This window comes from Drosophila suzukii, unplaced genomic scaffold (assembly GCF_043229965.1).
Source record: "Drosophila suzukii unplaced genomic scaffold, CBGP_Dsuzu_IsoJpt1.0 scf_9, whole genome shotgun sequence".
Lineage (NCBI taxonomy): Eukaryota > Metazoa > Arthropoda > Insecta > Diptera > Drosophilidae > Drosophila > Drosophila suzukii.
In genome coordinates, this window is record NW_027255941.1 from 2,191,740 (window position 1) to 2,205,157 (window position 13,418).

Below are 13,418 nucleotides of genomic sequence, written 5' to 3' on the forward strand. Positions count from 1 at the left end.
GCTGGAAAAACTAAGAATACTACTTCAATTAATAAATAGGAGCGATCACGGAACTCTTGCGAAGGCGGAGATCAACGCAAAGTGTACCAGTTTCCACTCCAAAACTGTAGGAAAACCCCGTATTTCGGACCTGTTCTCTTTTATGTTGCGCGCAAGGACAGTCGCTTTAAGGAGGGAAGAGCTAACACCCAAAATAATATTAAAAATAAAATAAAAATAAGAGTTAGCATTTATTGCTCAATGAACAGCAGTTAAATGCCCTCAATAAAGTTCTTCGGAAACAAATTACGCTTAGAAGCTAACGCCAACAAAAGTAAGAGTACGAATTGATTGCACAGCCAACAGCAGTGCAATGCGCTAGATATAGATCAGCCAAATCGAAACGAATTCCACGCAACTGCGTGGGAGAGTATAGAACAGCGAATTTTCCAAGTTTATTGAACCCGACTAGATGCATCCAACAAGTACAAGAATAAAAATGCACTAGCCTATTACAATTAAAATTGGTCAACGGCAAAGGTGTCAGCAACGGTAGCAAGATCAGCAGCCAATGATAAAGAAGAACGTCGGCAGTATCGACAACATCGGCAGAGTCGGTGGCAGCGAAAGAGCGACGGGTAGTTATAAATAAAAATCGTTAAGACTAAGTAAAGTTCGTTCTAAATCCAACTCAATAAAGAAAAGTTTGATTTCTTAAAACAAAAATGTAATCAATCTTTTAACTCATATTATATCTTTTTTAGGCTCGATAAATTTTTTCTCGTTATGTTGGAGAGGGAGTGGTTTCCAAGGGACCCACCCCAAATACGGCGAGTTGGCTAGCAGCCAGCGTGCCGGCTCAGGACGCAATTCCCTCGGCCCAAGACTTTCTCCCGACGTAACAGCGTATGGTGCAGTCTTGGAAACAGTCGCCTTGCTGCTTGCATGTCACCATGTACCTTGAACCAATCTTAGCTAAGTACAGTCGAGGCCAACGAGGCGTTTTCTCTCGATTTTAACTAACAAGGAGAAGAACAAATTTGAAAGCTTTTCAATTTATAAGTGTTTAATTTTGTATATTCTTACCGAAACATGCGTCGATTGGTACCAAAAGCATTGTAATATGATACTCCATTGCAAAGATATGGAAATAGATTCGTCAGAAAATTTGCAACCGGTAGAAGAAAACGTTTCCGACCCCATAAAGTCTATATATTCTTGGTCAGGATCACTAATCGAGTCGATCTAGCCATGCCCGTCTCTCCGTATGAATGCTGAGATCTCGGAAACTGTAAGAGCTAGAGTGTTGGAACTTGGCATGCAGATTCTTGGACTTCCTGCGCATAGCAAGTTTGTTTCTTATTTCATATCGTGAAAGGCATTCGTAAAGAACTTGAAATTAATTGAGTGACTTTTCTAACCCTTCTTGACCACAGTAAAGCATTTGACTCTGTAAGCCACTATATTTTGATTACAAAACTTAAAATCTTTTTAACTTTTCATGTACTGCAATTTGAATTTATAAAATCCTGTCTTGATGGGAGGCTTCAGGCAGTTGTCTCGAGAAGTCAACTTTCTAGCTTAAGCCTGCTTACTCGATCTGTCCTGGTCATTGCTATTTTCAATGTATGTGAATGATTTGCCTAGTCTTTTATCCGATTGTGAAGCTCATTTGTATCATAAGTGATAATGTTACTAATTTAAGTTAGTGCACACACAATTTTTTTCGGCTTTTGGGTGTAAATGTCTACCACTACTATCCTGTCCTGTTACATTAATGTATCTCTCTTATAAATGCAGAAGCCCCTCGGTTACTTTGTGTAATACTCCAGTAATAACACGCGTATAGTAGTTTTAATAACTTTTATTAAACAGTCGCTATTGCTCGCTACCGCTCGCTTTCGTTGCTTATCGTCGACTCCTTCTTGAACTCAACATACGACGCGATCCACCACGCGTCGTGGTGAGTTTATGTATCCCGTGTTGGGCTCGAATCCCGATCAGCTGACACGGGTTCCCACATCTCTCCTTTTTTTTCAGACTCAGTTTTAGACCTCCCTGTGGCATCTGTGAGGTGAGCTCCGCGTCAATTGGTTTGGCCGGGAATGATTCATCAGTCCTTTTCGGGGATTGGCCCTCCTCCGGCTGAACTGCAGCAGAGGATTCGACTTTCTTGAGGTGACTGGCGTTCCTGGTATACGACTTCCCATTTCCGGTTACCTGGACCACATCACCGTCTCTGCTGGTCACCTCGTAAACCGTTGGATCGAACGTTGGTGTTAGATTGTGGGGGAAAATAACATTTTTAATTAGAACCCTGTCACCTACAGTTAATTGAATATCTTTTGCTCCTCTTGCTGCATCTGCTACCTTCTTCCCTTTTTCTTTCTGGCACATGTCCCTATCTCTTTCCTCCGAGTCCACATCCTGATCCGAAATATCCTCAATTCCGGGAATTTTATCTCGAATCGTCCGATTGTACATCAGCTGGGTTGGAGCTGCACCCGTTGTACTATGCGGTGTTACATTATACATAAGAACGAACTTTTGCAACTCCTTCTTATTGTTACTTCTACTCGCATATGCGATTTTGAGACGTTTAACCAGCGATTTATTCATATTCTCCACCTCGCCGTTCGCTTGTGGCCAATATGGAGGAGTTGTACGCAACTCGATCCCGTTTGTTGTACAAAATTCTTTGAATTCCGCGCTTATAAACTGGCGACCGTTGTCCGCTGTTAATGTTTGGGGAAAACCTAGCCTTGAGAAAAACTGGAATTGAATTTGAGACGATATGAAAAATGTTTTTCTCCCCCTGCCAATCGAATGAGTTTGACTCGGTTTCCTGGGACAGTCTCGACAATGAGTCTGCGATGTTTTCTTTTCCTGGCTTATACACGACTCGGAAACGGTAAGATTGTAGGCGTAGAAGCCACCTTTCGATGCGGGCTGGAGGTCTGGAAGTGGGCTTAAATATAGCCTCCAGAGGTTTGTGGTCTGTTACTAGGTCAAATTCTAATCCGATCAAATAAAAATAAAACTTTTCTACCGCCCAGACTAACGCGAGACTTTCCTTTTCTGTTTGAGAGTACCTTTTTTTTACCTCCGATAAAGTCTTGCTGGCGAACGAGATAATACGGGGAATTTTATCTTTGTCTAGTTGCACCAATACCGCTCCTAACGCTACCGGACTAGCGTCCGCAATCAACTTAGTCCGATCAGTCAAGGTAAAATAGGACAGCATGGGGACTACCGAAACCTTTTCCTTTAATTGTTTAAAAGCTAACTTCTGCGCCTCACCCCATATGAATTTCTCGTTCAATTTGAGCAATCATCTCAATGGCTCTGCCGTATCCGCCAAGTCTGGTATAAACTTTCCAACATACGTGACCAAACCCAAAAAGCTGCGGACCTCTTCCTTATTTTTGGGTTCTCAAAAGTTTTGTATTACCTCAATCTTGCCTGGATCCGCCTCAATCCCCTTCTCAGAGAGGATATGACCAAGAAATTTCAGCTTAGTTGTCCGCCAAACACACTTCTCCTCGTTGAGCACCACATTACGGCCCACAAAAACATCTTTCACCGCGCTCAGCGCCATGTCGTGCTCCTCGAGGGTATTGCCAAAAACTATAACATCGTCAATATAGTTTATGGCATTTGGGCACTGTGCCAGCATCTCCTCCATAAGCCTCTGGAAAATCTCCGGAGCTGAGTTCACTCCAAATAGCAACCTCTTATACCTGAACAGCCCACGATGTGTAATGATTGTCGTTATCTCCCGGCTCGCAACGTCAAGCTCAAGTTGATGATAGGCGTTCTTTAGGTCAAGCCGAGAAAAGTATTTAGCGTTCTTCAATTTGGTCATCAATGAGTCGAACGTCGGAAGAGGATAATTTTCCCTTTTTATGGCCTTATTGGCTCTGCGCATGTCCAAACACATTCGAATATCTCCACATTATTTAAACACGATGACCACTGGCGATATCCAAGCGCTCGGCCCAGTTACCGGCTCTATAATATCAAATTTTAGGGCTTCCTCTAGTTTTGCGTTTACCTTGTGCTCCAGCGCCGTCGGGACTCGCCTCATGGGTTGTTTGACAGGCACCACCGTTGGATCAATTGAAAGCCTTATCTGAACATCTTTCCATTTGGGGAACGCACCAATCTGCTCAACTCGATTTATGTTTAACCCTATTTTTATACCCGTTACTCGTAGAGTAAAAGGGTATACTAGATTCGTCGGAAAGTATGTAACAGGCAGAAGGAAGCGTTTCCGACCCCATAAAGTATATATATTCTTGATCAGGATCACTAGCCGAGTCGATCTAGCCATGTCCGTCTGTCCGTCTGTCCGTCTGTCCGTCTGTCCGTCTGTCCGTCTGTCCGTCTGTCTGTCCGGATGAACGCTGAGATCTCGGAAACTATGAGAGCTAGGCTATTGAGATTTGGCGTACAGATTCCTGAGCTTCTTACGCAGCGCAAGTTTGTTTCAGTAGACTGCCACGCCCACTCTAACGCCCACAAACCGCCCAAAACTGTAACACCTACAGTTTTGATGCTAGATAGAAAATTTTAACTGAAATGTAATGTTCTCATCAATACCTATCGATTGACCCAAAAAAAAGTTTGCCACGCCCACTTAAACGCCCACAAACCGCGAAAACCTGTGACGCCCACAATTTGCATGCTAGATAAAAAATTTTAACTGAAATGTATTGGTGTCGTCAATACCTATCGATTGATCCAAAAATAAATTTGCCACGCCCACTCTAACGCCCATAACGCTTAAATCTGTCTACCGCCGGTAGGTGGCGCATTTTAATCTCGCTTTGCTGCTTGCATATCTCCATATAGCTGAGTAACGGGTATCTGATAGTCGAGGTACTCGACTATAGCGTTCTTCCTTGTTAAAACATTGAGTTGTATCGCAGTGTCACATCCTAGTAGTGATTGTCTGCTGTTTTCTATGACGTAAAACGTAGCAATTACCTCCGGGTCCCTTTTTACGCTTATCGGAGCTTCAAATACTCTTAATATTTTGAGAGGTTGATCAGAAGCATAAGAACGGAACTGGTTCGATGATTTAGTGCGCATGTTGAAAATGGTTGCCTGGTCGTCGATAAGTTTCTGCCAATCTGCTTGACTGCATAGATTGTGTTTGGAACCAGAGTCGATAACCATTTCCATTGTCCTGCCGCCGACTTTGCATGGAATAATCTCGTCATTATTCCCCTTGGTGGCTACTCGAAAACAATCAGAGTTTGCTGACTTTTCTCCGTCGTGCACAGACTCACAATTAACCAGCCTGATGTGTGTGTCTGTACGCCGTGGCCGTTTTGCCCAAGGCCCGTCCGCGTCGTGGTTGCCTGCTCTTATTTTGGTCTTGCATTTCCGTGCGAAGTGTCCAATCTTTGAGCATTTCCTGCATGTGGCGCTTCGTGCTGGGCAATCTGGGCTGCTCTCCCTATGTCCCTTTCTTCCGCAACGACCACATTCTTGCAGTGTATCAGGGTTTCGTGTCTTTTGATGTGAAACTCTCTGAATTGTGCTTTGTTGGCCAGCTGCACCCATCGTCTCTGTCTGCCTGTTAACCTGCTCTTCGATGTGACACATCTTTACAAAATCATTTAAAGTAAATTCGTTCTCCAAGAGCTTCCTTTTTAAGTCCACCGGCGCCCAGACATCTATGATTTTGTCTTTGAGACAGATCTCCTCAATTTCCTTCTTGGTTTCGCCGAAAGAGCACTTTGCAACTTGTCGACGCAAACGCGTTAAGAATTCGGTAAAGCCTTCACCTTCCACAGGAACCATAGTCCGGAAAAGGTGCCTCTCGAAAACCGAGTTCCGTTGTGGAGAAAAATACTCGGTTAATTTATCCACTAGAGGTGTAAAAATGTCATTATTGGCTTCCTCGTCGAACGCAACAAGTGCCCCGGGTAAGTTGTACACCACTGCCTGCAACTGCGGTCCACCCAGGTGCAGCAACTTATTTCGCTTTTTGTACACAGACGTTATCTCCTCCGACTCTATGTAGATGGTAAAAGAGCGCAGCCATGTCTCCCACTCATTTCTCCACAACGCCTTGTCAAATGCTTGAAATAGAAATGGTTTTAGCTCCGCCATTTCGGTAGATTACTGAAATTCAAGAAAAATAATAACAACCAACTTTTTTTCAGCTCCAATAATAACAATTCGTTGTTATTATCATTTGCTTTATTTTCAACTCCACCACGCTCTTAAACATGCGCTTTTGCTATGCCTTTTTACATTCGCTTTTGCACTTAAATCTCTCTCTCATCTACCACCACCTCTTTCTTATTTTTCTTTTCGTGGTGTGTTTCTTCTCTTTAGATCTGCAGGAATTTAATCCGCACACTTGCTTCACCCACCTATTTTTCGTGGCGTGGTCGAAACTTTTCCCGTTTCCTTTTTCTTGTCTCTTCTTTCCTTTTTTTTTCTTCTTTTCTTCTTTTTTTTTACTTCATCAGCCTGAATTTAATCGGCTCTCGATGAACGGACGTGATCGAAACTTTTCCAGTTTCCTTTTTCTTGTCTCTTCTTTTCTTTTTATTTCATCAGCCTGAATTTAATCGGCTCTCGATGAACGGACGTTTTACCCACTTATTCGTTTTGTGGCGTACCAAGCTTGCATATTCACACATTTACATACAACTACACATCGCATGTACATTTCGCACATACATGAGCGCTGCACGTGCAGGAATATATACATACATATATGTATGCATCTCTATTCCCTTTTCCAGCTTATGCACTTTTTTTTCTTTACCTGCATTCGTTGGCAGCGGTCGTTTATTTTATTAATACTCAGTAGTCTTTCTTATCCGTCAGTAATAGATTTTAATAACACGCGTATAGTAGTTTTAATAACATTTATTAAACAGTCGCTATTGCTCGCTACCGCTCGCTTTCGTTGCTTATCGTCGACTCCTTCTTGAACTCAACATACGACGCGATCCACCACGCGTCGTGGTGAGTTTATGTATCCCGTGTTGGGCTCGAATCCCGATCAGCTGACACGGGTTCCCACACTTTGCTTTTAGTTTCTAACCGTTTTTTTTTCGAAATTTGTTTTGGCAGAGGGCCCGGCACTGCATTTGTTTTTGTACAGCTAGATTAAAAACTTATTTCTGGATTGACTCTTTGGCTTTGTTGAGATCCACGAGTTTCCAACCGAGTTATCCGCTACCAATCTGTTTGGAAGAAATTTAAAGGTTTAAAGTCCTACTTTGCCATGCCTATTAAAAAAGACTACAATCTCCAAAAACACGTTAACAGCTCATTCTCTTTGCAAGGCATTAAATTTAATCAATATGATTTTTAACTAAGTTTACTTATAACTAAAAGCGATCGCCCCATCAGACAATGCTGATTCAGCTGCAGGATCCTTTGTGTATTTTCGGCGGCGGCTTCTGCGTTCGTTCACAAGGCAACAACAAAACTGGGATGTAGGCTATGGCAAAATTTCGTGCGATTGGTTTCAACTCCTTGGAACTCCTGCCAGCCAATAGATAGATGGTTGTCGTTGTTGTTTCGTCTGGCGGCATCGCAGGCGCTTATTTGTGGCCTAGAAATGGAACATTTTTATTCTTTTGACGAGACCACCAAAGAACCACAAAATTCATTTTTTTATTAATTTTCTATCCTAACAACTTAAGAAAAACCCTCTTACCCGAAGGCTTTGCCGATTTAACAGAGTGGTTTTTTTTATCCTTGAAAATCAGACACGTTGCTTGTCCTACCAAAGGTCACTATAAGAAATAAACATATACATTTTTCGCCGCTTTTCCGCTTACCACACTTGCACCGCCACTAATAATTTACTTTTGTATGCCTTGTGCCTGCGGTGCGCAGCTTTAATAGGGACGTCGCTTGATCCATTTCCCTACAACAAAAGGACAAGACCTATAAGTTCTTTTCACTCCTTTGGAACCATGGTGTCTTTTCCCATTAACACTTTGATCTAAATATCTCGCGATCTCCACAAGGGAGAAATAAGCGCAATCAAATGAGGCATTTAAATGATTGCGTGAGTTCTAGCAATAAAATGCTATAAGTAATCAAGAAATTGGTAAGAGGTTATGGCTTGAGTATAAGCCCAAAAAAATCCAAGTGTGTTGTAATCTCTAAGGAACCGATCTATACCACAAATGATAAGAAATTGATTATCAACGACACGCCACGCAGAACAGTACGCCCTTATTTTAGGCAAAAAAGGCGCCTAAAAGGTGATGAATTTGTGCCAGTTTTTGTGCAGTGATGAATTGTAGGACATGTTATTATCACCACTTTGCTTACAAAATCAGCGCTGATGAATGGTACTGCTGGGAAGTGGTTATTGTTCCAACCTTATTTTATGGAGACGAAGTTTTTGGACACTACGATTTTCGTGATATGCGCATATGCAAATAGAGCCTTAATTTCCATCGACAGATACGTTTATACCCGTTACTCGTAGATTAAAAAGATGTACTAGATTCTTCGGAAAGTATGTAACAGGTAGAATAAAGCGTTTTCGACACTGTACTACTACGACGCACTATTTTATTCAACAACTACTCCTAATTAAAACGTCTAGATTTAAATGTACGCATTACATTATTTCGCAGGGAATGCTTTTCGAGTCGATTGAGGAGATAACAACTGAATTGGAGAAGCCGTCATCAGCGTCTTCTCCAATTCAGTTGTTATAACGGAAAGGGACTATTTGGCATGTTTTGAGGATTGGGAAAAACGTCGGCATAAGTGTATTTTTTAGGGAGGGGATTAGTTTAAAAGGAATGAAATTAATTTAGAAGAATAAACAAACATTTTCCATTTTACAAACAAATTAGCCTTTTTGTCCACAGAAGTTCTTCCCGCAGGAGCATTGTATGTTCAGAGCATTCCGATTTTTTGATAACTAAAAACTAATTATTTAATTTACTACCGTATTTGTTTACAGAAAATGAAATATAGCGGTCTGTGTATTATTTTAACATTACCCTGCAGTTCCACAATTGAGTTAAGCGCCCAATCATCACGAAGCCGACTGCGACGTCGGCAGAGAAGCCAGCGACGCCGGCAGAGCTGAGCGCAAAGCGACGCGCTCTCAGTCGGGTCCGCAAAGAGAACGCACAAAAAGTAATTTTGGGCTCTCCCTCTCTCTCCATGTCTCAGACGGAAAAGTGCGTGTGATGGGAAGGAGGCCCAGCAACTAAAATATATAGACTTTTGTGCACCCTTGCCTTTTGAATAGTGCGACATTTGTTCGTAAATGATAAAACAACGATTTAAAATAATAGGTTTCTGTTTTAAAATATTTGTATTTCTTAAACAAATTTATATGTTTATTAATATAATTTAATAATATGTAAAGTTTTAAAAATATATTTTTATAAACCGATTTGCATAGTCGAATATGTCTATAAATACCCTGCTTTTATGTGCAAGATGCATAGACCAAACGGGACATGCAAAAAAAACAACAACGGCTTAGCGGAACCGTTGTTGTTGTTGCTTGTTGTTTTTCTGGAAGGCACGCGCCTTTTTTCGTCTTTTCACTTGCGTTTACTTTAGTGAAGGAGTTAGAAGTTGAAGCAAACATACCAGCAATTTACTAAATTAAATTAAATTAGTGCCTTAAAAGTGAAAAAGAAACGATTCCCAGGTAAGTCTGTCGCAGACTAATAATATTGAAAACAGTGAGAGTAAAAAACAAGATAATCTATATTAAAAATAAGGGAAATACAAGATTCCCAAAATAACACGTGGCGGAAAAAAATAGCTGTGAAAAATATTAATTTTTGACGTGAAAAGCAACAAATGGTGCATATAATAAACAAATCTGTGAAAGAATTTAAAAATCTTATTGAGTGCAAAGTTTCTAGGGACAAAAAATAAGAGATGTTTGTTTTTAAAACTTATATTTGTGGTTAAAATTCGATAAAAATGAATATTAATAACATTTAACAACAATTCTTACTTTTGTGTACGTATTTAAATAAAAATCTCAAACATCTCCAATTTTCAGTTCCTGGAAAAGTGTTATTTTTTTCCGCAACTGCAAAATAAATAAATGTTTTAATAAATAATATAAAATACATAAATAATGTGTGGTTTATTTTTCGTAAAAATTGTTTACAACAAAATAAAATAAATCAAGTGACCGAAAACAAAAGTTTGCTAATTTCTTCTCGATATTTTTTGCATTTTCTTATATTTTTAGACAAGGCTGAAGGTAAATCTATAAAAAAATGGAAGGCTAAATCGTTCCATCTTAAGCATATTATCCGAGGAACTTGTTCTGTCCCACAACTTACTTATTAAGTAAGTTTTTATTGAGGCTGAAAGTAACTATTGTTTGTAAGTTTAATTTTTAAAAGACTTCTGGGATTTTTACATTGAATGCCAAAGATAACATTTCTTTTATTATAAATAAATCTTACAAATAACGATTACTTTCGGTCACTCGTTTTTATTCTCGTCTTGTTTTATTTTTAAAACTAATTTTTTTCTAATACTAGATGCAATCGCCATGGTCGATCCCTCGGAGCCTCCCGAAAAGGCGCTGCAGATGGCAATGCGGTGCGTTAAAAACCAGATGCTGAGGAGGAGGTGCCAGCGACCCCGATAACACCGGAAACCCCCGAGCTCAATTTTTAAAATAAACAAATAAAAATAAAAATTACAACTGAAATTTTTTTTGCTGCTAAGCGCTCAACGTGCGCTGAAAGTGCGCTTTTTCGCTGCTTGAATGAGCGCTCAACGTGTGCTGAATGTGTGCTTTTATCGCGGCTCAATCGAGCGCTCAACATGTGCTGAACGTGCGCTTTTTCAGCTGCTCAATCGAGCGCTCAACATGTGCTGAACGTGTGCTTTTTCAGCTGCTCAATCGAGCGCTCAGGAGGGTGCTCAAAAAAGCGCTCAATGAGTGCTATTTTTTGAGCACTGATGAACCCTAGGACATGCCTATGTTAATTTCAGCACATAGCTCCATACAAATTGTGCGCTCATTGAGCGCTGAGTGATGAGCTTTTTGCAGTGATTGAGTGCTCAATAAGCGCTGAATGGTACTGCAGGGTAGAGCCAGAAAACGACATACATACAACACATATGTATTTATGCATGTGTGTGGACGTAAAAAATTGCAATCTAATATCCGCGGCAAATAGAATTCTTTCAAACAAAGCTATTCAACCAAATATTTTGAAATACAGAATGTGCCTTAAAATTGTGTATGTTTAGCAAGCATTCATAAATATAAATGTTTTTTGTCTATTTTATGTGTTGCTCTCTCATTCTTGGCGCTGGCTGAAACAAAAGCAGAGCCGAGAAATGAGAGCAAGGGAGAGAGAACAAAATTTTTTTTTTTTTTCTATGGGAGCTGTAGGATATAGTTCTCCGATGCGACTTTTGAAAAGGTTTCATCTAGATAGCTCTAAAACTGCCACGATGACGGATGATCTTAGTTCAGTGTTGAATAGCACTAGAAGCAGTTAAAGGACCGGAAGTCCGAGCACGTAAATTTTACGGGTAAAAGCTTTACAGATCTGCAAATATTTTTTGCCAATTTTCCAACATATATAAATTCTAAATTTAAAAGATGAGTAGCGGGTATCTGATAGGACATAGCGTTCTATCATGTTTAAATTTGAATCAACTTGACAATGTATCACACACTCTAGGACTCTAATTTCATAAAACAGTGACATCCCAAGAACCTTAAAATGTATATAACAAACTTTCATCAGCCACATCAACAAAATCTAATAAACTTATATGCCCAAGATATAATTCGCTGTGCTTTAATAGGCAGATCTTCGTAAATGCTATCCGTTTGTGGAACAATCTGCCACTTATGTTATGTTGGATCGCAGCTCAACTTAAATCTAAAATTAAAGAATACTTAAGTAAAAGAAAAAGAAAAGAAAAAGGTAAATTCGACATTACAAAAGCCATACTTATATCTAAAACTCACTACGCCCCGAAAGACGCATTAAATAAATTAAAAACCACATTAAGCGCAGCTCTTAGAACAGTCCTAGGTTCGCACCACACAAACATAAAACCTCCTCTACGAATCCGGAATTCCAACAATCGAGCATCGATGATACCACCTTACAATCAACCTTTTTAAAAACCTCATCCGCTCCAAGAATATACCAATACACAAATTAACCAATCCAAAAACCCAAGCAAAAAATTGATGTCAACACTAGAACATGCTATTGCAAGCTTCTTAATTTACCCTTTAAGCTAACCAAACTATACAAAGCCAAATCATCATGGCAAATACCCCAAAACCAAATCAATACCTCGCTACAGAACTTCAAAAACCCAACACATCACCGAAACATTCTTTCTCTATAAAACGAAGGAAACCTTCCAAAAAACCATACATTTATCTACACGGACGGATCTAAACAAAACTCAATCCCAACCGTTGCTATCCACCGAAACAGAATCATTGCACTACGGAAAGCTACCCCGTCAATCTTAGCAGCAGACATTATCGGAATCCTCGAAGCCATCATAATTGCAACAAGCATGAGAGAAGAAATTGTAATCTGCTCTGACTGCCTAGGAGCGATCGCAGCAATCTGCAACCCATTAATCCTCAACAAATAGACCGCATATATCAGATCGCTAATTGAATTAAAGCAACCTCAAATATGAATATTATGGACCCCAGGTTACTTTACCATTAAAGGAAAGGAACTCGCACACTGAACTGCAAGAGAAGCAACATACATAATATATACACACAACAAAAATATAAAATACTTTAAAAAAATTCTTAGATAAATGCAACACATGGTACAAAAAAATTAACAGTAATAAGAAAATTATCCGAATTGACTAATACACATTTATAAGACTCTGGTTGGGCCACTTAAAAATAACCCACAAATACCTCCTAGATCTTAACACCCCACTCAACCGTCCTCTCTGTAAATCATCAAATCCTCTAAACGTGGAACAAAATCGCCTAGCCACTAGAATACCTTAAGAACCCAACATCTGAAATATTATAGCAATCATGTATTTCATAAAATAAATCAATTTGTACAATGAAATCTAAAATCAAAAATCTAAACAAGGAAGAACGCTATAGTCAAGTACCTCGACTATCATAATGCCCGTTACTCAGATAAGGGGACCAAATGAAAATGGAGATATGTAAACAGCAAAGCGAGATTGTAATGCGCCACCTACGCGCGATCTCAATATATGGATATGTGGGCGGTAGACAAATTTAAGCGTTATGGGTGAATCGATAGGTATTGACGAGACTAATAAATTTCAGTTAACATTTTTTTTCTAGTATACATATTGTGGGCGCCACAGGCTTGGGCTGTTTGTGGGCGTCAGCGTGGGCGTGGCATATTCGCGTAACAAACTTGCGCGGATAAGGAATACAAATCTAAAATCCCAAT

General features: G+C 39.9%; 2 protein-coding genes and 1 long non-coding RNA gene across 11 annotated transcripts in view; 1 reads left to right on the forward strand and 2 right to left on the reverse strand.

Annotated features, from left to right (window-relative positions):
• The window catches only part of stai (stathmin), a 249,359-nt gene extending 239,259 nt beyond the window's left edge, over nucleotides 1-10,100 (reverse strand). For all 4 annotated transcript variants that reach the window (XR_011605847.1, XM_070999443.1, XM_070999442.1 and 1 more), the window contains exon 1: nucleotides 9,965-10,100. Coding sequence is in view for 3 of the 4 variants with exons in the window: in XM_070999443.1 (XP_070855544.1) it covers nucleotides 9,965-10,085 (121 nt within the window). In the remaining variant the exon portion in view is untranslated. The remainder of the gene's footprint in view (nucleotides 1-9,964) is intronic.
• LOC139355113 (uncharacterized) overlaps nucleotides 1,829-13,418 on the reverse strand; it is a 28,256-nt gene continuing 16,666 nt past the window's right edge. For 2 of the 5 annotated variants that reach the window (XM_070999441.1, XM_070999437.1), the window contains exons 2-3: nucleotides 7,673-7,885; nucleotides 1,829-7,567 (exon numbers count right to left, since the gene is read on the reverse strand). In XM_070999441.1, the coding sequence (XP_070855542.1) occupies nucleotides 1,888-2,598 (711 nt within the window). In that variant the 5' untranslated portion in view covers nucleotides 2,599-7,567; nucleotides 7,673-7,885 and the 3' untranslated portion in view covers nucleotides 1,829-1,887. The remainder of the gene's footprint in view (nucleotides 7,568-7,672; nucleotides 7,886-13,418) is intronic. The other 3 variants (XM_070999440.1, XM_070999438.1, XM_070999439.1) reach the window with 3 other exon arrangements.
• On the forward strand, nucleotides 8,972-13,145 carry LOC139355117 (uncharacterized). 2 transcript variants are annotated; one of them, XR_011605849.1, is made up of 4 exons: nucleotides 8,972-9,649; nucleotides 10,208-10,308; nucleotides 10,506-11,915; nucleotides 12,444-13,145. It is a non-coding gene; the product is annotated as an uncharacterized lncRNA (long non-coding RNA). The 2 variants fall into 2 exon arrangements; XR_011605850.1 differs by lacking the exon at nucleotides 12,444-13,145 and having other exon boundaries at nucleotides 8,972-9,970; nucleotides 10,506-10,666.